The sequence below is a fragment of the Spodoptera frugiperda genome, chromosome 20 (genome assembly GCF_023101765.2).
Source record: "Spodoptera frugiperda isolate SF20-4 chromosome 20, AGI-APGP_CSIRO_Sfru_2.0, whole genome shotgun sequence".
NCBI classification, from domain to species: Eukaryota; Metazoa; Arthropoda; class Insecta; order Lepidoptera; family Noctuidae; genus Spodoptera; species Spodoptera frugiperda.
This window is the reverse complement of record NC_064231.1, coordinates 4,883,732-4,910,598: the sequence shown is the minus strand read 5'-3', so window position 1 is coordinate 4,910,598 and position 26,867 is coordinate 4,883,732. Positions and strand designations below refer to the sequence as shown.

General features: G+C 35.1%; 1 protein-coding gene across 2 annotated transcripts in view; it reads left to right on the top strand.

Moving 5' to 3' along the window:
• Window positions 1-14,301: 14,301 nt before the first annotated feature.
• Window positions 14,302-26,867, top strand: part of LOC118282217 (protein vein) — a 55,116-nt gene continuing 42,550 nt past the window's right edge. The window contains exon 1 of one of the 2 annotated variants that reach the window (XM_035603185.2): window positions 14,302-15,314. In XM_035603185.2, coding sequence (XP_035459078.2) covers window positions 14,801-15,314 — 514 coding nt within the window. In that variant the 5' untranslated portion in view covers window positions 14,302-14,800. The remainder of the gene's footprint in view (window positions 15,315-26,867) is intronic. The other variant, XM_035603184.2, reaches the window with a different exon arrangement.

Sequence of the window (26,867 nt, the reverse complement as noted above, 5' to 3'; positions counted from 1 at the left end):
TCACCGCCACATACGCGTATACAGATGTGGGAAAGTTTAGGTTTTATATAAATTCGTTTTAAAGGGAAATACGGTTGATACTTGTATGGGAGCCGCGAATAGTAATGAAGGGGTGAAAAACGGTGACGTTGTGCCGTGGGAAGTCGGACTTTGAGTACAGAACTGTGGTTGCGAAGTTTAAAGGGAGGCAGGACACAACTGTGCGGTGTAATGCTATAGGTTATTGTTACACTTTCATGAATAGTGTCTAATTATTAGTAGATCATAGATGAACCTGTCCCAATGTAAGTAGATACTATTATCCAATTCAGCTATCAATAGGAGCTCATGATATCGAACACCATCAAAACATTAGTCACCAGTCGGCCAACTTATAAAGTTGACCATAAAACTGGCGCATTGAGTTGTCAAAACTAATTTGATGAAACATTTTAACGATAGTATCGTTAAAGTCGCCACACAGGCAAATCGTTATGGCCGCCAGTAAACTGACGACCAATATTATGGGCAATGCGTAGGGATATAAAGTTGCTGTTTAAATTCACTATAATGTTAGCCATAACGATTTTGGCAATAGAAGTTTGCTGGAAGTGTCTCATTTCTGTAGCTGTTTTAATTTACATTTATGGAACAGATGCAGATGCGAACATTTTAATGTATTATGTATGTACGTCTGTAGGTAACTAGAAAGTATTTTATGAGGAAGACGCAAATTCTGGTTGTAATGTAAAGTTGACTTAACAATATGATGTGACGAATATTTTAAGAAACTAACAACAGCATAAACAGTACTCTCTTTCAGAGCTGCTTGCAGAATTCCATTACTAAGAAATATTAACCACACCCATTGATTGATAATGTAAATCTCCTATGTTTTCTGATTTAAATTGATATCAAGCTGAAATTATTCATATACTATAAAATTGACACATCAAAATATATCAATGTCGCCAAGCGACAAAGCCCTTTAAATAAATAAAAAAAAAAAATATATCAATGACTAATTACGCTAGCACTTCTAGAGTCCACTATCATTGTGCGTGGATAGTAAAGACGGTCGCGTCGCTACGGCGCCTGGTTGCTAGGTAACCGCCGGCGCCACGGAGGCTGGCACGCTGTCTGTACCTACAGGCTACCATCTGCTCTGTGGCTACTAGGAGGCTAGGAGCTATGGGAACTGATCGCACCAGATAACGAGATAGGTGTTAAAATAGTTGAGTCGAATTTAATTATTTTTAGATCTTGTGGGAAGTTGTGTGTTGTGAGTGTGTTATCGTTAAATAGGGATGTTTATATCCTTTAAATAGGTTATACAATAGGTATAATTTGTTTGCATATTAGCATAGATTAAATAAGTATGGTCCTGAACACTGCCAATTAAATTAGAATGGGAAATTTTTGTTTTGAGTTTGATCACTAACAATTAGTTAATAGTAATGTCACCTCTTTGCTTAGTAAATAGTAAATATTTTGTCCTCGTATTTCTGCTTATTCCATTACATAGGTACCGTACCCGCGAATATAAACAAGAACAATAAATATAGCTAGATTAGGTAACAATTCAATCACGCCATAATCGTATCAAATCGACATAATAATAATTCTAAAGTAATTTGTTAAATGTGAGGCTAATTTAACCCATTACCTCTTACTATGACGCCAAGTATGATATCATAGGTTTACGGACCAATTCATTGTCTGCACGATTCTTAGTGGACCAGCCTTTAATAACCAGGTATTGTGAACACTCAAGGAAAGCCACAAAAATACTGAACATTATTTTAGGCAATTTAAGTAGTAAGTGAAGGACTTTAGGGAGACCTTTTTCAATAGTGGCCGTCTGCCAGTTGATTATGATCATGATGAAGTAGTAAGATTTAAAGTGTTCAATAACTTTGTTTTAACTAAGACTCTGCACATCTTTTATCAGTTTATTTCACAACCAGTACAAAGCTACAAATTTACTTTAATTCTGGACAGCAAAACTGTAGCTGTTACACAAGAATAGTAGGTAGGTAATAAGTTGAAATATCCGACTTACATGAAGGTGAATCCCGATATGACTTAAAACTTGTAGATAGTTTTCCTTCCTTAATTCATGTGAGTAAGCTACCTATCCATTTCAAATTAATTTAGCTACTGTTTTGCCCAGAATAAATAAAGTTCGTTCTTGCAAAAACCACAACAGCAACAATAGAAAAATAAACTAAAAAGTAATAAAAGCTTCAATCAGTCCCACTTTCTCATGCGATCAAGATGGCCGTCGCGGTGGATGCGTTCTACGCGTTGGATGACTTGGATGTTATCGTTTGTAATTAGTTCGTCTGGGGGCGTGTGCCGTGGAGCGTGGAGAGGTCGCGACGTGTGACCGGAGCCACGGGGCTACGGAGGTGAGGAGGTGAGGAGTGAACGCGAACCTCTGCCATTTTTTGTACTGATTACATCTCGATAGGTTCTTATTTGTTTTAGATCTAGAGTGCCTATGAGTAATGGAACTCCTTTTTAAGAACGGTATAAGGATAAAAATGCTGTGTTATTGGATTGGATTGCAAATTGCGATGCTGTTTTGAGACTTCTTACAGTGAAGGTTCTCAATTATTTATTTATTTATCTGGTATCTATTGTAAACACATTCACTTTTTGTGCCACAACTATATTTTTATCTGTAGGGCAATGGTAGTTCTTTCATTATTAGACATGCTCATCAGTTTCGGTATACGAAAGTGTGGTTATCATTTTAGCGTAACGCATTATCCTCAACCCCTTAAATGGAAGCTATTGAATTTAATCAACGTTATAAATTCATCCAACACTTCAAGGTCATTCGAATATTATTCTGCAGTTTAGAAAGAACATTTTCAATGTGAAACACAGTGCAGTGAAAGCTCCCTCCCCCGAATTGTTCCATTGTGCGAACTATCTTTATTGCAAATCTACCCTCGTGCTCACCAGACCCTAACGCCGTATCTTAAGATACCACCGATCTTTATAATCGTTCCATAATTGCTATGTTTGATTTACAAACCAGGTTTCAGTTGAGGATTAACATTTTTTCATCAGAGATTACGGACATGAGATACATTAAAATAAGTGCACATCGGTAGTTAGGCACATACTTAAAGTTTATTTTATCCCTTTTTTATGGTATAAGCCGGTAAACAAGCAGATGGATCACCTGATGGTAAGCAATTGCCGCTGCCCATGAACACCCGAAACACCAGAGGCGTTACAAATGCGTTGCCAATTTAAGGGTTATTAAGGAATCGGGGATTGGGAAGATTGGGCCTCCGGTAACAAGATAGAGGTTGCAAGATAATTATTATCTACTTTTTTCCGAACCAAACTTCTGCTGTGACTGTGAACAATCACACTTGTGACTACTCACGCAGTTGATGACGCAGAATTTTTATAAGATCAATGTAGGTATCAACTAAGGTAGTATAGTATTTATCCTTCTGTAATACAATGAGGTGTCTCTATGAATAATCCTCTCTAAAACTCATCCTATTTGAGTGTCGAATACAAATGAGTCAGAGCACAGCATTGATCCGACTCCCACGCATTCCCGTCGCATTTTTCCAATATTTTTTGTACCCATTTTATATGCATTTTGTTCTTGATCCAGCCTTTGTTGTTAAGGGGATGTTCTCTGCGGCATTTATCTCAGACATTGGTAAAATAAATCTAATATTTAAAAGGTGCCTAGTAACCTTAACTACACTAAATATTTGTTGTTGATGTGTTTTGAAGCTTTCATCATACATACATACATAACTCCACGACTGTTTCCCATAGAGGTAGGCAGAGACTAATATGGAACGCCAATATCTACGAATCTTACATACCTCTTTGATGTGGATGATCAAGTTACTCAAAACCCATAGATCACTTGATTATTCTGTAAAACTTATATTAATTTTATCTTAGACATAGGTATTTGACACCATCTCATCTTCTTTAAGCGCTGCAAGAGTCTTCCCCTTAATAGCTACCGATGCATGCAAAAAGTAAAAGAATGAGATTTATAGCTTAATAATAAAGTCTACTTTTAAATTGACCCTGTTTGTCTGGAATTTGGCTAAAGACATAATTAATATGCAAGTTACAGCTAGCTGCTACTAGTAGGTATTGGTGTAGGTGGTAAATAGGTGGTGACTCTTGGTCGAGTGGACAATACCTATTAGGACTGCCGTAAAGGGGTATGTAGTTTACCGAAATAACCACATTAAATTAAACCTTTGTTTAGTGTGGTTATTTTAATTTACCTTAAACTGAGCATGAGATTTGGAATCTTGATGTTACGGCACCAAGATCATCCCCTACTACGTGGGACAAACATAATAGTGAAATGAGGATGTCCACAGTGTGGATGCACCTCGATCTACCCTATACTTATTTAAAATTGTGACGTTATGTATGTATGTATGACTTACGTGGCAATATTGTTCAGGCCTCTACAAGGAAAACCTAGAACATGTCTTAGGTTCTACACAAGAAACTAGGCGTTTAGAGTGTAGACAATTGATTAAGACCAGGTAGAAATAGTAGATAAATCCATTCTGTACGCATTCCGGTCATGCGTAGCGCATCTACGAAGGTATCCTATGAATGTGTCAACTAAAGGTGCTCACGAAAACGTAGATAGAGAGCCTAAAGGTGAACAATTTGTACTTAGATAGCGGCTACATTACCTATCTCACATTATTTTTCGAAGATTTTGCACAAAAGTTGAAATAGTGTAGCACATGTTTTATGTGTGTTAAAGAAACTATTGTTTATCACGATTATATGTATTTTGTGTAACTAATCGAAAAGGTATGAATTTTATACTTTTTGTAGACTTCATGACTTTTACCAGACTCGATGTCACGTTTTTCTATAGATCATGTTTATGGTATAACTTTCGTGATACTAAATTAATTATTATGTTTATTGGCTTACTCACTTAATTATTTGACAAGCACCTCGACTAGTTTCAAGCCATGCCAGAGGCTCCTATTCATGAGCAGCATTCCGCGACACACGACGACGCGGCGACTGGTCGTGCTGCTACTTGCTCGAGTCGAGTTCCTCGTCAAATAATTACGTTAGTAAGCCGAAAAACATAACAATGAATCTGTAGACCATGTTTATTCTATCAAAGTCTACGGCCGAAGAAGCTTAGGTACATAACTAGGATGGCTAACCATTTAAATTCTTAATTTATGATTAAAAGCAAAAAGTCTATTGCCACCTAAGTCGAGAGCTTGTATATTTTTTGGGATTCTTCACTTAGCCCGCTAAAGTTATGTTTCTTTACAAAGAAGTATTTTAATTAGTGGCTAGTGTCAGAGTGATGTGGGTTTAACTAACTATGTTTTATTGTATTTTCATTTGTTTAGTTTTTATTGTATTTGTGACTCATGCTTGATGTATTGTTAACGCTGTCTATTCTTTTTGTTTCGATTGGTTTACCTAGTCTCGACCTAACATTTTTTGTTTTGGATTAGTGTGCAAACAATCAGACGGGTCACCTGATGGTAAGCGATCAGCGCCGCCCATGGATACCCGCAATACTAGAGGAGGAACAGGTGCATTGTCGGCCTTTTAATAAAGAATACGCTCTTTTCTTGAAAGAATATGGATTTAGTCTTTATATATTATTAAGATAATTTATTTGTTAACTGTCGAAATCAAAACATGAAATTGTAATCCAAAAAGCTTCTTCAGTAGATATTTAAAAGATTTCATAAATAAAACCCAGTGAAGTTATTTGGGTCGAAATTCAACATCACACTTTAAATCGATACGAAATTCGAATAACGATAAGTTTACACGATATCGAATTTAACAATTTTAAATGTCGATTCGAATCGCCGCCCGATTATTATCTAAAGTAATGATGACCTCCCGAAATTTTAAGAATTTGCATACTAAAAGCTATAGCTAAGCTACTTTTATATTTCTCCCAGATTTTTTTTATAAATAAGCATACTTAGGTAGGTAATGGGAGAAACTTACATTGTAGTGTAGAAAATTAAAAATTAATTCATGTGACAAATTAGTTAGAAGATATAATTATTAAGATGGTTAAAATACCTACTGACACCTATTAGGTGTAGCTAAGTACTGATAACAAAATAGACATTTAGTTCATTTTGTTCAAATAGATAACACCTAACTTTACTGACAGACAGACTGAGGGACAATTTAATTTTGACCTTTCAAGTACATACTTAATTAAAGAAAATTTGAAATAAATGCTCTGACTTTGGCTTTAACTATTGATCACAGCTACTTAACTGCTTACAGAATAATTTAACTTAAAAAGCCAATCAAGTAAAACAATAAAATCATTCATATTCAGTTTCAATTTTCTGCTACCACAAGAAAAAATATCTCAGTATATTATGTTAGCTTTCAGTGTGCCCTCCCTCAAGCCGTATAGCCCGGGGCAGCAGTACCAGTGTCCGCTGAATTTATGAAAATAACGTCTGATATCATAAGTATGCAAGTATGTGAGCAGCGCGTACATTCGGTACATTCGGTACATTCCCAACCGTCATCATTCAATGTACAGGTGTATGAACATTGAACACACAGGAATATGTAGAGACTAATACGGTATTAAGTTTTCATATTAAACATACATAGTTACTTTCAACATTTCATTAATGACAAATAGAAATAGACGTGTTGAAATTAATTCGTGATCATGGCGCTTGCAACAGTGCCGAAATATCGGAAACTCATCGAAGTGAATAAACATGGTAAATATCCCGTCATAAGTTCTAATAATAACTGATTTAAGTTCAAAAGTCAATCTTTAATGATATTAAAAATGAATAATGAAGAAAAAAACAAACCTAGTGATTGCAATGTAAATACCGGAAAACTTGAACTTTACGTGTCGCAGGGACCTTTAAATTGGATTTGCGTAGGATTCAAAAAAGTATTTATTAAAAACAAGTCAATTTTGCGATTAAAGACGTCAATGTACAGGTGTACTGAAACCGTTTGAACAGTTACATGCGTGGAGTAGACTTACAAATATTATTTTACTATTAAGTATTGATTTTTTATTACTATTATAGGAGACTTATATTAATATTATTTGCTATAAGCAACTTGATATTTAAAAGTGGCTTAGATTTCGTTTTTGCACGAAACCTTACACATCACACACCCAAACATACCTATTAATGGTGGTAGTACAATCAAATGAAATGAGACCTTTATTTAATACTAGCTTTTGCCCGCGACTTCGTTCGCGTGGAATAGTGACTTCCGGCAAATTTTTGGTTTTAACCACATAGTTCCCGATCTCGCGGGATCTCTTCAAAAATGAGATGTGGAAGATATTCCAGGGAACTCTTCAAAAATCAACATAATGAGCTCTGCGTTTGAATTTAATAGATGTATACTCACTTAGGACATTGAAAAAATAGTTTAAAAACGGACTTAAACTAACTTAAAACTAAAGAAAGCTACGAATTACGAATTTATAACAATTAAAAAAGAAACTATATTACAACCTATCCTCTATGCTATAATAACCAAGCTTAAACTAAATAATTTAAAAGAAACGACTTAAATCTAATCTAATTAATTTATAAATTAGACTTACAATTTTATTAAAAAAACTAACTACAGTAACTACTAATAATCGATATCAAACTAAACCTACGTTAAATAGTTTAACCAAAAAACCAGGAAAACCCAACAAATAAACTTATTAATTGACAAATACAACGAAACCAATTTAGAATATACGAAACAGCAGGACCACTACAGACAAATAATCATACGACTGATAATACACTTTTTCTACGATAGTACCGAAGCGCTCGGCCGATACCCAACCAAATGAATGTAACGAAACCATAGCGCGATCTATTTCGATCCCAACGCCATCTATCGAGGATAAAGACAACTTGGATTATTTATTTATACTCCGTTCGGGCATTTTCTTTGTACTAAAAGTTTAATTATATTGATATTATTTTTTTCATACCTTTTTACTATTTATTTACTTTTTTCGATAAATTAAAACAATAACATGAACCGAAGTCGTGTAACGATCGACATAGAATTATCTATACTCCGTTAGAGCATTTTCTTTGTACTAAATGTTTTATTATATTGATATTATTTTTTTCATACCTTTTTACTATTTATTTACTTTTTTTCGATAAATTAAAACAATAACATGAACCGAAGTCGTGTAACGATCGACATAGAATTATTTATAAATAATTTATTTCTTATTTTTATTTTTTGATTTTTGAAATAAAAATATATCTATGTCCTTTCTAAGGTTCTAAACTATATCTGTACCAAATTTCAACCAAATCCGTCAAATAGTTGCGGAGATTAATGGTATAAGCATAGAATGTTCGACGTGATTCTTTAATTTGACATAACTTTTTTATTTATGAACCGATTGACATGAAACAAACACTAAATGTAAATTTAAGCATCCCACAATATATTCGTGAAAACCGCATCCAACTCGGATCAGCCGTTTCTGAGATTAGCGCGCACAGACGAACAGACAAACAGACAAACAGACAAACAGACAAACAGACAAACAGACAAAAAAAAGTTAATTACATTTTTGGGTTCGACATCGACATAACAATAACCCCTGCTAATTTTTTTATTTTTATTTTCAATGTACAGACAGCACTTTTCTACGATTTTATTATATGTATAGATAGATTGGTAAAGACGTGCGGTTGTTTTAGAAAGAACAGTTTCGTCGCTACTCATTGTACTACGGTACTTTTTTGTCATAATAAAAACGTAGTCATTAATTTTAATTCACAGTGTTTACCACCTTTTTTTTATTAAAATAACACATTTATATTTCACCTCACTTCAGCTTTTTGATTGCTGCAATAATTTTTTTTTTTTCATTAATTGATTTTAGTACCAAAAACCAAAATCAAAACTAAATAATATTAAAAAAGTATGCAAAAATAAAATAAAACATAAGCGTAGTCTCCACGATTGTAGTAAGGTGGTATCTAATTAAGTCGGCGGGCGAGTGCGACACGCGACTGGCCGCAGATGCGCCTGCGCACCACGCCGCGCCTCGCCGCTCGCCTGTAGACGCCCTTACGGTGTTTATTTTTTAATTAAACGCCAGTCTGGAACGACAGACGATTTTTTAAGACGTTCTATAGCTCTGTACGCGGGGTTGTCAGTTTTTTCAACTTTATTATAAGTTTTAGTAGGTACAATATTTCTATTGTAACATTGGAGTTTAAAATATTTTGGTAATAAATAACTTGATTATTATTTAGCTTATTTTAGTACTTCGGTACGAGGTTTATAGTCACTTATTGTAAGATTTTTATAAAAATTGCGAGAGGCCCAAAAACACAAAACTAAAAATATAAAATTAATATAAAAATAAAAAGAGATCTACGACAAACTAAGTATTATGTAATTTAAAAGCTGCATTCTATCTGTAAATCTACTTACACATATGACATAATCTACTTGTAGTGAAGTAGTATGTATACAAGTTTCTGATTTCTTCGCAAGACGGTTGAGAAACTATCAAACACGTGTTTACGAATATTAATGACATGCCAGTGCACTTGCAATTCATAACCTCACTTCTGGGCTGAAGACTTCAGTCCAATACGTTTCTCCTGTAATACCCTGATATGGCTAACAAATGTAGTGAAAATAGACGTCACTCAGTCACGTGGTTAAGGTGAGAGCACCGGCCCGTACTAATGGCAATAAACTCGAAGCTAACTCTACGATGAATAGGCGAAGTGAGACTCTTCAGCTCAAAGAAGCTAATTCTATAATGAATTCAAAAAAGGTTAATATTGTGGCTTGCTTCATTTTCCCGTATAAAATTTTCCAAACTAACGTCTAAGAAAGTCAGTTAATTTGCATGCAGAAACGACATATTTTTATTATGTCGACACAGAAGTTTATGAGACAATAATTAGGGACATCTCGTGGCTATTTTGAACATAAGAAAAACTAAACATCACATAAACGTGTTACATTTCGCTACTAATTTCATACACACTACAGAACATTAAAAGTTTCGAACGAGTACAATCGAGCACCTATAGTAGCGGTAACACCCGTTACATGCGAGTTATATTTACTCCGGGGCGCGAGAGAAATAAACCACACGCGACCTACCGATGCGATGGTTACTTTGGCGGCCGATGGTGCTCTGCTTACCAACTACCAATGGTGATACACATCGTTTTGTATCTATGCTACGCTATCTAGGACTATCATTATTCATTTACACTTCACTATGCTACTAGCAAATGCTCAATGTACTTATACGTATATTTGTTACTCTTTTCTACTAGAGTTACAAGAATGGTCTATGTTAAAGCATCGAGAAAGATTGTGACAGTGGATCCAATATACGAGCAATTATCTGGAATATAATGTATAGTCATCCCGGGTAAAGTTAGAAAACATTAGTAGAAGTAAGTGATCATATTAAAGTACAACGAAGACTTCGAAGTGTAAATTTGGTTGCATATTGCATGTGCATTGGATATACTGTTTTCTAAACAAATGTTTGAAGTAATTATATTGGTTTGAGATTTATAAAAACCATACGTTACACCTAATCCTAGCAATAAATTCAACGATGTCGCAATATTTCACCGGCGTTTACACGTTTAGAAACCACTATCAAGTTTAGTTGCTACTTTGTAATGGCAGGTCGGTAATTCATAATATCCTTAGCTGGTTATTTGGATTTTAATTCAAAGTTAAATAACGTGTTCCCACAATAAAAGCAGAACAGTTATGAAGGTCTTAAATCAAGTGAGGAGCGGTGGTCATCAGCAATTTGGTTATCAGTAGTGGGCCGATAAATAAATATTTATGTGGCAACATTATGCGGGCGAAATTATGACAATTTAAACAATTATACGGTTAACGAGAAACGAACGTCACTGAGGGTGGCCTGCCGAGAGGTTCAGGCTGGGAGGTGGCTCTACATGCTCTGTAGTTCGTAAGTAAGCTGTTACAGGTAAATAAAAGTATTGCAAAATTGACATTAAGTCCACCATTGTTTCAATGTACATAAAGTGTTAAATAAATAAATAAAAGCAGGTTAAAAATCAATCACCACACGTTAAACCGGGATAATGTAGTTACAAAAATAGGAAATAACAATATAGAAAAAAAACTAAAAATCAAGTTTTGCATGCACTCATGATGAAAAGTCCTTCTGTGACTCGAAACTAGTAGAACTTTTTCTCAATTAATTTATGTCAGTAAACCGTGAGTTTTAGTTAATTTAGCATGTCTCACGATAGCTATTTTAAGAATACAATTAAATTAAAATGATTTTAATATTTTGTTACTATTTTATCATATGAATATTATTAAAATTCTTTTAGTACCTAATTAACGAAAATTAGTAACAAATAATTTTCTAAATAGCTCACTAAATAGATTAATTACAACTTTATTTTTGAAATAAATATTTCTTAATTAGCTCACATACATACCCATCTAGATTTAATCTGAGTTATTTTAATTATATAAGTTGCACACGTCTTGGTCTAGGTCAAATACCTGGGATCTAAGGATTTTAATTGTCTGGAAAGTGTGGGATTGAAATCTAGAATTATAAAGTCCTACATTTATCTATTTACTATAATGACGCAAGCGAGAAAATCTATACGTTGGGATGTCTACAAAAATAATGCCGATGTTTTTTTCATATCGTCTTAGGTTCATACATACGTCTGGTTTACGACGGTATCTAAGCATAAGTGCATTCCCCGTCTAGATTTATATCATGATCCCCCACTGCCAGACGACGTCTAGACATCATCAAAATACTTTATTATAACATCAAGTAGAGCTACATTTCACCCGTACTCGCCCACCGAATGTTAGCGTTTTGCGCGCGCACCAACATTATAATTTATTTTGTCATTTTTGCATTAAGATGACTTACTACCGCAGGCAGGCTGCAATGAAGACATCACGAAATTCGACCATCTGGACAATTTTACGCGAACTCGAAACTTTTATTGAAGTCTCATAAGTACTGTGGAGGTTTTGAGGTAAAAGACTTTAATTGATGCATATAGTACTTTATAGGTAGGTACTGTACTAAATATAATTAGTGTACACGATAAGAGCATTAACGGATTCGTATCAATTAAAGATGGAAACATAAATATCTATTTAAAAATAAAGGTGAATAAACGAATACAGAACAATTCGAGAAAATGTCAAAATCGGAAGAAAATAAACATAAAAAGAACAAATTACTCAACTGCATGAGAATAAACAGTGAGTTCGCACCGAAATCTTTTACAAAATAAAAGAGCATAAAAACAAAATAAAACAAAACGGTTTTTGTCAAACAATTGTTTTTGGCGTTCCCACAACAGTAATTACAAACACGTGTTGTCAAACAATACTCTTTTATAACACCTTTAAAGCTGAATATTATTGTTTTATAAAAACCTTTGAACAGTTTCGGGGTTTTGTTACCTACAAAGGATATTCCCACCTGTTAGTAATTAGTAAGGCTTAGGTCCAACTATTTGAAAGGTAGATTTGTAACACATGTTTCGGATTTGCCAGCAATTCCTTTTTGTTGGGTTAGTGCAGCGCCCTCTTATTTTTTGTGTTTTCTCTAATTGCTTTCTATTAGTTTGTGTTATATTAAATAGTGTTACCTATTTATAATGCCGCGGGATATGATTTTATTAATTGCCTTAAAGTAGAAATAAGCCAAGTAACAAAATAGTGTGAGAAAAATCGTTCCATCATCCCTTTGCCATAAGCTGTCTGCCGATCATGTGCTACTTACAAGTTGTTCAGGCGACAAACCTGGTCAAAAAACTAAGTAAAGGCGTAGACTGAGGTGTAAAAATCTTTTTTTACATCTTCACTATTACATAAGAATCAACCACCCCTGTAAAAAATAAAAATATTTGTTTCATACAATCACAAACATTTAGCGAACTACACAGTACTGAGACTTAAATAACAACCCATTAGAAATGCTACCACACATCAGTAAAATCCCTTGTCAATTTTTTTTCCCATCTAACTACCCGTAACATCTTAGATTCGTATGACAACCAACGACAAACAATGTTGAAGATTATACGTTTTAAATACACGAATAACAATAGACGATATTTAAGGCTTCCAATCATATCCTTAATACCTGGAATCAGGATCTTCGTTTCCCACAGGAAGGATGAATGATTGAGACCTAACGGTGTTGAGACCAATTGCCTCACATCCGGTAAGAAACATAAAAAAAGGTAAACAGTGTGAACACTATGTTGTTGTGCGGTGATCGCACTCTCAGGTAGGTGATCTCATTCATCGTGGTTATGAATGACCGCTCCTTTAGGGGTCCCTTGGAGACGTCATTGAAAAAAGTGACCCTTTTATTAAATTTTTTGTTTTGTTATACTTGGCAATGCTTCTGATTTTGTATTTGTTGAATGAAATGTAAAGTGATAAAAGAAAATTAACGAATCAAGAGTTTAATTTTGATGTAGTGATGGTAATGATGCGATTTAAATACAATTTTTACATTATTTTTTATGAGACATTCAAATAGGTACATATTTTCCTGTTACGTCACTTTAATCTTCATCTATGACTTTTCTGCTAGCTATCAAACATTTAATTGAATCAATACAGAACCCGACATCAAAAGTGCACTCGATTTTTTTACACCGAACACAAAAACTTCCATCCCTGGTGGCCGGAACTTACCTTTTGTCGTGTACTATTGAGAGAAGCACGTGCGTCACGGTGTGAAGGCGGCCTTCGTTTATAAATGAATTACTGCTAATAGGCAATGGCTAATAGCTCCCATGGAGATCTTGGTGAAATATTCTCAGTTTCTCTTTAAACGTACCCGTGGGACTTAGTGGTGTGAGAAAAGTGAAGGTTTTTTTTTTAAATATAGATGGATAATTTGTGATTTTGTACTATAGAGTGATATTGACGTCATGTGTATGAAAGTCTACACACTGAGTAAAGTTTTGTCTGGTATATCGAGTGGTTGTTGAAGTTAGGAGAAGTGATCGTATCATTCGTGTGGCATTTTGTTAGGAAACTTTTAGAACAGTGTCATAAAGTAAAATAAATACTTGGACCATTTTATCGAACTGGAATATGAGGTTAATCTAAAAATAAATAGCACCTTACAAATAAAAATTGGAAACACGAAGAAAATTGGCCCTTTTTTATTGACTCAGGTCAATAAATGTTATAAAAACCAGAGCCGTAAAATAAGTGATAACAAAATATTAAATAATATACAAGTGATAAGGATAATGAATATTTTGAAGTACGGCAACAAGGTCGCGAGTCTACGCTTGAGGTCAAAGCTACGGTACGTCTACGCGGCGCTACAGCGTCTCCGTAGACAGCGCTACGAAGCGAAAGTCGTTAGTTGAAAATCTCGGCTACAGAGGGTAACAACTTATTAGGTACTAGGCAACACGCTCTACGTACTACCTTGTCAATTTTCATACAAACTATTTGACAAGAACTAACTTTCTTTTATAGTGCATTATTTAAAGAAACATAACGTAAATAAAATTAAAAAAAAAACAATAACTACTAAACTACTTTCTTGAAAACTTTTACAAAAACTTATTTTCGTAGTGAAAACTTTCACTGAACCTGAATCAATAGCAGCCCAATCAAACAATCGACATGGTACCCACTAATTACATATAACAAGCGCAAATTAATCATCAGACGAGATAAATTAGCGACGCGTGCTCGGTCCGTACCGCGACTATTTCGGTGTGGGCGGGGAATGATTCAGTCGGGGCCAGTCGCGCGCCGACCGCTCTCGGGAGAACATAGGCGCACCGCGAACGAGCAGGGAGTCACCGAGCGCTGTTGCGATGGCGCGATGAAGACAGAAAGGCGCGCGGCGTTGTGGGCTCTGCTGTCCCTGTGCTGTGCCGCCCTCGCCGCGCCGCGCCGCCTCTACTGCGACCGCGCCGACGTCGCCTGGCGCGCCTACCGCGCGCCGGCCGCCTTCGAGGCGCGCGTCCAGTCGCTCGCCAAAGACGCCGCCACCGTGCAGATCAAGCGCGTCTTCCGCCACCAGGGCCACTGGCCGCACGAGAACGCCGTCATCCGCCTCAAGCTGCCGCCCGACCACCTCGACTGCTCGGGTCGGTTCGAAGTGCCTCTGAAAAATAGACGGAACTATATCGTGTTCGCCGAGAGGCGCGGCCACTCCGCCGTCGCCCTCGGCCCGCCCATCAAGAGGACCGGCAAGTTGGTTAAGAGGATTCGTGCTGTCTACAAGCCGGGTTACAGTGAGTGAACAGTGTTTTATTAGGACGTGGTGTGATGCGAGCCGCGCGGTCATATGGAACTTGAAGACACGTACAAAGGTATACAGATATCACAATTTTTAATTCAATTTACGATCAAACGTTCTATCAGATTCCATGTGATCATGCATGCTATAATAAGTCGCGTCGATTCGTGAATATATCATTAGCCGTACATAGAACTTTAAAACGAATAATACTGCCAGCAAATATGCGATGACAGCAGGTGTATCGTAGGAACAAGTAGCCATTATGAGTCCATTTTAGGCTCAGCAGTGAATAGTGGTCGGCAAACGTGGTCGGCTGCAAAACATACTAAGCGCATGCCACTTACTCGTACAAAGCCGGACCTCATTTATGCACCCTTCATAAGCGGTCAGGTGGATAGGAAACAGATAACACAAGCGAAACTTAAACCTTACTTACATCATTCATTGTGAGTACAATGAAAATATGTTATGAAACATAATCACCTCCAGTTCCATAAAGTTGTTTTTCTTAACAAATCCTTGACACATTTTGTTTATGAAATGAAACACGAAAAAAATGAGATGAGATTCAAAAATTACGAAATGGGTACGAAATTATTTTTTAAGTAGAACACTACATAAAACAAAGAAGCAACGTAGAAACGCAGACCGATCGAAAACAACAGCGTAATAAATTATGGCCTACCTAATTGTAATTTGTGGGTACGACAAGTTTATCTCTGTACTTAGGTATACCACTTTGCGAAGCTTTTCCACTAATAGTAGCACGAGATACCACGTAACTGATACTCACGTCAATGAGTATCATTTTCATGTGAAAATTATCACTTAGTTCACACAGTCAAATTAATTGCATTCGTAAAGGAGAACATTTATCTAATTACCTTAAAATTGTTTCTACAAATACCTTTTTGATCTTGTACGCTCATTATCGTAGAGGTACATACAAACTTCCTGGGTACAGTCGCACTGACAACATTACTTAAATTTTACAAATAAAGATTATTACACTACGACCAAACGACTATAAAAGATGTGTACAATCAAATCAATTAATTCCACATAGTTCACTACCGTCACAAAACTATTAACTGTTCACTATAGAACACGTGGTTGTTGAATAAAAATACGAAATCGGAAGTAAAACACTAAAATATCACTTAGATAGGTAGCTGACATTTTTGTAATCAGTCTCAGACGATTGAATCAATCAAAACATTGGATGACTGATAAGGATGCCCTGAAAAGATAATAGGTACTAGAAAAACAAAAAAATGTGAAAATGCGCGAACATAATGTTCTAAAACTCGTTTAGGTACGTTTTATGAAATTCCGATGACACGAAATAAAAATGAGCGTAAAGATATAAATTCAATAATGATAAACTGATGATCCGTTGCGGCTGCGACTGAATGGGGTGACGTCATTGCACGCTCTAGTTCGGACTTGTCGCTGCCAGTTGCGATCTCTTACGTGAACTTTTGGCTACTGCTTTATTGTCAAAACTATTGATTTATACCTCGTTTCGGTGATTTATTGGGTGTTTTAAAGAGAAAACCCCTTAATATTAAAATAATGGCTAATGTCGCAAAAATGAGTACACAAGGAAAATCCGTAACACAATCAAATTGTAACATTTTTGAGGAATATTGAACTTGTACCTGAGTTCAATAGATCAATTACTAATCATCTAATTATGAATCACTATTCCTGAAAGTATTAGTTGTTTTTATTCTAAATTTATTAATACTAGCACAATTTTCAGATCCCTTATTTTACAAATTCGTCTAATTCATGTATCATCCGCTTAGGTTCAATGATTAATCATGCTTCAATATAATTTGAGTCCCACGTTTTCTTAGTAAAGTTTAACATAGCATGAGTATTTGCACCTGTCATGTCATACATGAATAACTGGTGTTATAACTTTTTGTCTTCAACCTCGTCGTGACATAATGTCTATTGCATTTTCTGCTTTAAGTCACCATTTCATTTTGTTTTAAAAGTGAGATGAAGTTAAATGTAGAATGCATGTTGATACAGCAATAGTAAATTAGTAATGCATTAGGTATACATACGTTATTTACTGTAACACTACTAATGCATTTAATGCAAATATTTTTTAGTAACATATGAATAATGCTAGCAAAAACTAATTTTATAGAACATTGCAGTAAATTCTGGTGTTACCACAATTATAAAAAATCGGTTTGAATTAATTATTTTAAATTATTGTGGTCCATAAAACAATACAAGTTCAAAATTCAATCGTGATACGTTTTCAATAAAATATATAATAAAAAAAATCCACGACAATTGAACGCTAAAACTCCTTGGTACAAGACCTATGGCTGTTAACACGCCGTTCCGCCCTGCCACACGTCCATTACCGCGTCTCACTTGGCTGGCTTTACTGTCCTATTATATATTAACATACGTAAAATTATTATATTTTACGACGCCCGCTATCTTTATAAAACACCACTCGTTAGTATCATCACGGGGTTATTGTGCATTTGCTGCTGTAAATGAGATATCAAGAATTCAAGACACATTTTATTCATTTGTATGTAGTGCTTACGGAGTAAAGCACACGATTTGTAATTTAATTACACTTATAATTATGAATGGACCTATTAAGTATAAATCCATCATTCTTGCTAGATTTAATACAAACCAATCAAAAACCAAACCATAAAAGTACCGAAACAAGCGCTCATTATCCAGTTCCTATCACAGGGACATGATCAGAAGTCTATGATGGCACAAGCGATGCACAAATAAGCTGATGCTTAAAAATCTACAATCCGTATATAGGGCATTCCACCTGTTGTTAACCTCTCTAATCAGTCTGAAACGAATCCTAGTTATAAGTGTAGGTTCGCCACAATTATTTTGCATCAAGGATTCCACTCCATGGAATTTTAACAGTCGACCATTTTTTTAATGGTGTTTATAGGAAAAGTTTATAATGGAAAGCTATGTCTGTGCATTAGACATGATAATAAACGAGTATTTTTAGGTTTTAGTGTTCCCAAGACAAAAATATCTTTGTAAAACTTTTATGATGACTATTACTGTATGTCGAGAACAGAATTAACTAGTTTTTCAAACGAAAATATTTTATATTACTTGGATGTCAAATTTAATTTTATCTTGCACAAACTTAGTCATCTTGTTTAATGAGAGTTGTGTTAGTCTAGTTAGACCATGTTTCACAACGTCTAAAGTTTATTGCAACGACTGAATTAATTACTATAAGCTATAAACCAGCATACCAAAGCAAGAAATAACTAAAAAATCTCCTTAATTTCTTTTGCAAAAGTTGTGTATGCTATCTTATAGATAATTGGTAATAAAAACTGCAGTTTTCATAGCAACAGTTGGTTTAGCTATACCGATGGTTTGATCCATGGGGCCCGCGACACGATGGTCGGAGTTCGACAATGGTGTCGATCGATCTATGGGCACGGTGGCCTCGCAATTAACGCGTATATCCGCACCCGCCCTCCTAACTTAGGGCTACCATGGATTAAGGATTTTTGATTTATATTTATTTATACACATTTTTTAAAATTAAGAAACACCTTTGCTGCTTGTATATCATTGTCTTTTAGGTAATGATTCTAATGAGTATCGATTAACTCCAATATGTATAGTTTTTCTAATAAGTTTCAAGTCTTGTAAGGTTGTATTCATAGTCTTATTAGAAAATATTATGGAACTGATAATTATATCGGTTTCTTCCTTAAGCATGAAACTTTCACATTCACATAAATATTTAAAACATCCAAGTGGTCTAGGAGTTATCCTGCCCAATCCTTAATGCATGGCGTCCCTACTGTCCGGTTACATTAATTGTGTGTCATTGGTAGCTAAGCCCACGTAATGAACAGCTGTAATGAAAATGCATCAGATACGATATGATAAGGTCATAGAGTGCACTTCTAAATGTAATGTAAACGTATCAAGGTATCGTCAAGTTATTAAACTAAATCAATTTATTCGTGTCACTTTTGAGCCTTACGCAGTTATGAACTAAGGTTTTGTTTTAGATGACTATTTTCAAGCTGTTTTTTGCAGTTTGTATGATAAATTAGCATTTTTCTTAGTAATATTTTAACTCAAGACTTAATTTAACTAGCATCACTCGGCTAGATCAGCAGCTTATGTGTATTTAAGTGATGTACTTTTCACAGTTCGCTAGATTTTGCTGTGGCAGCCTTTGTAAGACATAACTAGGTATTGTTACAAATTTTATAGTGCTCCCACATTGCCTGTGAAAAATGTTATCTTATTCGGTGGGTGTATTTGATTTTAAAACGTAGGGTTGCAATCAGGTACAATTTAATTTTAACTCTAACATCCCCATAATCCGTCCCCTTTGGTTTAACATCTAGGCGCATTGTTTCTTTGAAATTACTCGAAACAAAAGCGTACTGACTGCCCTATAAATCCTTTAAATTATCGTTAGTTCTGTTGTTTTAACCAAAGTCAATACTAAAGAATACACTTGTTCAGAAACAAGTGTCGAGTTTTCATTACATTTAACTAGCCTAGCTAATGTTGAAGGAATATAAATTGTTTAAGGCGCCTTTTCAAAGGTAAGCTGGTAATAACATATCGGTTTTTAGAGTCCATAGCTAATAGTATGGGGTTGTCGGCCCTAGAATTTAGCATAGTCGGAATCAATTTGTCTCAGCCATCTATTATGACTTGGTCAAGTAGGTACTCATTTACTTTTATGTTTAAGCAAAGACTCCGTTTATCTAGTGCAGTTATTTTTGATTGCGTACTTTGGGTTTTGTCGTTGAGTCATATACTTTTTTAAGGGGAGGTTATCATCAAATTATTTTTCCACCTTGGGCGAGGTGAAAGGGAGTACCAGACTCGTACTGACTAAAAACCATCCCGTTCCTACTCCTGCCAGTTCCGACTTACGCACCCGATATATTACATGTCTACCCCTAAATCATTTAAGATCCGCGCAACGTATCTACTTCTATTCTTGCATTCTGACTACCCATTTTGCCTTTAGTCCTTCAGATTTATTTTATCACCCATGATTTCATCACCTCTCATTACATTTTAGTGCTACAAATACAATATTCAAAAGTGTAGTATAAAATTCCCACCACATTGTCTATCAAGAAATAAAAATGCAGTCAAATCCTATAATACTCTCATCCTCCACGTATTTTCAACTAGGTTATCGCGAAGCACCGCACTGTTATTTTTAAAATGCAATCACGTTTTATGTTGTACACACACGAGATGAAAAGAAAAGAACATTTCATTCGTTTTACTATCAGACCGCAGAGACTGGGCGATATATCCAAATTGTGGAATTTTTATATGTCACATAACGTCGTCTAGGTATTTCGTCGGGTCCAATTAGACGGCGCGACGTCTGTGCGGTTCGACGCTTGCGTTTGTTTTTTCTGTATTTACGTCAGAACTTATTGGTTTATCTAACTGTATCGCACGCACGGCTCTTTTTACTTTCATATGCTATTGGAAAAGGATATAAAATATAGATAGTTTTACCTACACTGTAGCAACAGACGTGTTAATTTTTGTATAATTGGAGCGAGCTTTATAATTTAGGTTTCATTTTACTGTAGACTATCTCAATATCAAAAAATACACGCCTACCTAATACCTACATCAACTCAAACAAAGTAGCAGTCTTGTTGATACTTAAATGTCTAAATTGACCATAATGACTACGGGTAACTAACCTAGGAAATACACAGTCATTGCGGCCTCTTAAGACTATTGTCTATCTGAGTACTAGAAGTAGCTAATAAAATGTTATGGCTCAATGGTATGTATGAAGTATCGAAGACAAATCTAATAAATTGTGTGTTACTAGTTGACATTCTAAAATGTAACGATTGACAAGTTCGCTACACTATAAGCTGATTGTACTACAATGCAATGTAAGTAGGTAGATAATAGCTAGATTAATAGAGAGTAGAACGTAAAAGTTGGAAGTAATGCAATTCAATTCCAATTCAATGTTGCAAATGTGGACATCTGCAATAGTATGGCAAACAGCATGCTTGCTATGATAGTGGTACAAATAGTTAAAGTTAAAATAATTAGCACATGTTTGGTTAAATAACTGCTCTAAGCTGCAATTCCCTATGCAGTTAAAGTAACGAGTAGGTCACTGGTCCTATACAAACTGAATGGCAAATAAAATGTACTGGACATTACACAATTGCCCTGGGAGACGTTTTTTGGTCCAATTTACCCATTAACTCCAATTGACAGGTTCAACAGTGCTATTTATTATCTATGTCTCTATTCTGTCTACAAAAAGTTTGACAACGATCTGCGTGGTTACGTAATTGTTGGAAACTCCTGGAGGCTGGGAGAATTTAGTATGATGCAATTAGTGTCGTGTTGCTACGAGTTCGAAATTTTAATTAGTACATGAGGTTCGGCACTTTGACAACTTCGTAATTCATGTAAACTTGTACATGGATTAGTCTTAGATTACCAAGCTGACTGATGCATCCGTTTTTCCAATAGTTCTCAATTTAGCATTGAAATGTGGATGACTCCTAGCTTTTAGCACCTCCCCAAACGCAATTCCTTTGTTCAAGATATCCGTACGTTCTAACTCCGCCTCCAAGGACCAACCAACGTTTTCCTCATCCAACTTATCAAGAAGTATCCATAGCATTTTCCTTTCAACACCCAGATAAAAAGTCTTCATTTAAATCAAAACAGTCGTCGCAGCGATCATTTGATAACGCTTGCTGGCCGCATAATAATCGTTATCAACGAATATGGCAACACTGACAGGCCCACTTTTTGCTGGACGCGTCTGCCACACATAGTGGCGCGGTCGAGGCCCGTTACTGTTCGCCATTTTATTACTATAGGCTTTTTACCCCAGATTCACTCATGTACTGATAGGTCACTACAGAAATAACGTTTTATAAGTATTCATAAAAAAACTTTATATTTAATTTTGTCTTCGAATGGGAAAAGGCTTGAAAATTCGGTATGAATCAGCCAAATTGTCTTACCTTTTAATGAATGTCTTGTCATTTATACTGTTGGATCTATTTTATTTATAACTAGCTTTTGCCCGCGACTTCGTTCGCGTGGAATAGTGACTTCCGGCAAATTTTTGGTTTTAACCACATAGTTCCCGATCTCGCGGAATCTCTTCAAAAATGAGATGTAGATGATATTCCAGGGAACTCTTCAAAAATCAACATAATGAGCTCTGCGTTTGAATTTAATAGATGTATACTCACTTAGGGCATTGAAAAAATAGTTTAAAAACGGACTTAAACTAAAGAAATATTATAATCTTTCCGAACTTAAGATGAAAACTAACTTAAAACTAAAGAAAGCTACGAATTACGAATTTATAACAATTAAAAAAGAAATTATATTACAATCTATTACTAATCTAGTTTAAGCTTGGTTATTATAGCATAGAGCTATAATAACCAAGCTTAAACTAAATAATTTAAAAGAATTGACTTAAATCTAATCTATCTAATTAATTAATAAATTAGACTTACAATTTTATTAAAAAAATTAACTACAGTAACTACTAATAATCGATATCAAACTAAACCTACTTTAAATAATTTAACCAGAAAACCCAACAAATAAACTTATTAATTGACAAATACAACGAAACCTTTTTTTAGAATATACGAAACAGCAGGACCTCTACAGACAAATTGTTCAAATAGAACCGAAGTCGTGTAACGATCAACATAGAATTATTTATACTCTGTTCGGGCATTTTCTTTGTACTAAAAGTTTTATTATATTGATATTATTTTTTTCATACCTTTTTACTATTTATTTACTTTTTTTCTTTTTTATTTTTTGATTTTTGAAATAAAAACTATCCTATGTCCTTTCTAAGGTTCTAAACTATATCTGTACCAAATTTCAACCAAATCCGTCTAATAGTTGCGGAGATTAATGGTATAAGCATAGAATAGTGTTCGACGTGATTCTTTAATTTGACATAACTTTTTTATTTATGAACCGATTGATATGAAACAAACACTAAATGTAAATTGAAGCATACCACAATATATTCGTGAAAACCGCATCCAACTCGGATCAGCCGTTTCTGAGATTAGCGCGCATAGACGCACAGACAAACAGCAATCAGACAAACAGACAAACAGACAAACAGACAAAAAAAAAGTTAATTACATTTTTGGGTTCGACATCGACATAACAATAACCCCTGCTATTTTTTTTATTTTTATTTTCAATGTACAGACAGCACTTTTCTACGATTTTATTATATGTATAGATTAGGTGTAGAATATCTCAAACCTCTCATAAGAGGTATTAATTATCGCCATTTCTGACGTTGATATAGGTAAAAGACCAAAGAAACAGTTGTTTCATATACCTAGATAGAAAATGTAAGGTACCTATTATACTGTGAAATAGTAAACGTGATCTAGAGCATTATATTAATAAAGTTAAGCATTAATATCACGAAAGTTATTGCAACAGAACAACCCATAGATCTAGTAAAGGAGATTATTAAACCAATTATTCTTTAAACACAAGTCATAATATGTTTGCTATACAAAACAACTATGACAAGGTAAATACAGTCCACTTTTAACATTAATACGAAAATGTAAACAAATGTCTAATCAAAAATGCTAATACATTTACAATTTCATCTCAATACATGACTACCAACACGTTGTTAAGACAAATCGAATGTACCTATGTGGAATTTGATCGATGTAAATACGAACATTCTCTCCTGATGTCTAATACACAAAAGAATGTTGAAAATTTATAATTATTTCTGGATTAAAAGCTTTCCAATCAAGATTTTCAAAAATACTTCGCATACTTTCGCATTAAGAAATGAGTCAGTTCATCTCGTGTCACTATTTAGGCGCCATCATGTTACTGATTCCGCTGCATATAATGCTGGAAGTTTCCCACATCATAAACATTATTTCGTTGGCCGATTTTCAAATTAGAAAAGATTGAAATAAAGAATTTGGTTTTTGACAGCGACTATCCATGAAAATAACACCACAATCCAATCACAATGCGTTGTATCCAAGCAGGATCACAGAAGCAAGTGCCAATTTCGTTCTAGATGAGAAACTTTACTATACCACTCTAAAATAGATCTTCCCTAAATAAATTAAGCGCTATAACGAGGTCAATAGAATTGTGCGAAGAAACTCAAGTATAAATCGGATTCACCTTTAATATACAAAAACATACAAAACCACGTTATTGGTCTATTAGAGCGAGCTGACGGGAAAGATAAAAGCTTATTTCCAGTTCAGGGAAGATAGAGACCAGATCACATACTTCATTATTAAAATTAACAACTATCTTTTGCATTAAATCACCAAATTAGGTCAAAACCCGTTTTAAACTCTAAGGACCAGTACCTAAAAGTAGTTCTTAATTTCTTGCAATAGGTATTTGAATGAAAAGTAAATACGTATCTTTCAAAGTTTCGTCAAATATCGATCTATCACCTTTTAATTTCATTGAAACGGCTACAATCTCACGCGTCCAAACTTTTTTCTTTATTATTGTCGAAAAGGAAGCGGGCCGTTGAGTGATATGCGACATGTGACGGTACATTGAGATTTAAAGGACATAAATACCATCATATTTTACGGAACAAAATAAACTTTATGATTGAGGAGACAAGGTCGGTATTGCAACAGATGGGAAAGGCAGAGCACGGTCTCTGAACTCCTAAAATAATATTCACTTCGGACCACTCACATGTTACGCAACTCACGTTATAATTAAAGCTAGGACGAAGTTTTAAGGCAAAGTTAACGCGAATCGACCGTTTGATCATCAAACTGAGGTGAGCAGGGAATGGGGTTTAGAACTACTATGATGATAAACTGGTACGTTTTAAAATAACCGAGAATTTGGTTTATTTTCGAAACCACATTTTACGAATCATCAACCTTCTGAATTTCCTTCATTCTTTTCACTGAAAAAGACCATAACGTTTTTCGTTACAATGTATCAAAAGCTAGGTAATTTAATAATAAAGATGTACCAATCTGCAATAAGGAAGACATTAACAGTCACTACAGAAATGTCAAAATAATATGTTACCTAGTTATTAGAATCTAGTACAGACAAGAAGCAATTAAGATATTCATAATGAACTCGAAAAACCAAAGTGAACATCTGAACCGAATTAACCCGATTTATCAAAAAGTGACGAAAGAAAAAAAATATCTATTAATAACAAACAGCCGACTAATTGGAGCTTTTTGCGATATTGGATTGGGGACATACCGTATCCCCTTTTGCAAGTGGGTTGGAGATTACGGTTATTGTTTCAGATATAATCATATTTAAAATACAGCAAATTGTGTCTATATACGGTTCTTAAGCTACGTATTCCCTCTTACTTACATCTAAGGTGAAGACATTAATTTTCGAATCGCTAGAAAAACCGTGATCCCTTTATGGAGTGGCGCCTACCTGATCGTACGATCAGTAAGACGTGAGCCGCCTGTTTATATATTATTGAATATGGATATTTGCGGAAACTAATTGTGTTTACAATACTGAATTGGGAACGAAAGAATTTATACACTTGCTAAAGTTTTTTCCTTATAGATATCTGTTAGACCGCGTTTATGCGCTGGCGTCGCATTTCGACTGTTTATTATCGGCATTTTTTTATTGAAATAAAAAATCTGTAGACAAAAAGAGATTTCATAGTTAATAATCTTGTATAAGTCCATCTGTCAGTTTCTCCATCTCCATTCATTACGCTATTTTGATTAACAATAACAAAGTCGATATAGCTTGGCAATCTCAGACATTAGGTAGTTGCATTATCTATCCAGTTAAATTCAGGGAGGTATGGTAATACAGGGGACATTAGTGGCCACCCGCGTACTATAATGAGGGCTCGCGCACCTGTACGCATGCGTAATCGACCTCAGTAAACATCGGGTACTCTTGCGTTTAGTTATTATGTCATTTATTGCAAGTATCGGCGATTTTTAATATAAAGCTGGACAGATTGTGAAGTGGGTACTGCTTTGAGCAATTCTAAATAATCTCCGAAATTAAATACATTTTTCGCCATTATCACAGTTCTTTGACAAGATCAGAAAGCAATGAACCGTTGGATTCAACGAAAATATCGCTGTCATGTAAGTAACATTTGTAGTACTCTTAAGTGTGGGAGAGCCATGCTTCGGCACGAATGGGCCGGCTCGACCGGAGTGATACCACGGCCTCACAGAAAACCGACGTGAAACAACGCTTGCGTTGTGTTTCGTTGTGTGAGTGAGGTTACCGGAGGCCCAATTCCCCCCTTCCCAATCTTCCCCATCCCCGATTCCCGAACAACAACCCTTAAATTCCTAACTCCCAAAAAGCCGGCAACGCACTTGTAACGCCTTTGGTGTTTCAAGTGTCCATGGGCGGCGGCGATTGCTTACCATCAGGTAATACGTCTGCTCGATTGCCGGCTTGTTCCATAAAAAAAAAAAAAAACACAAATTCCTCACTG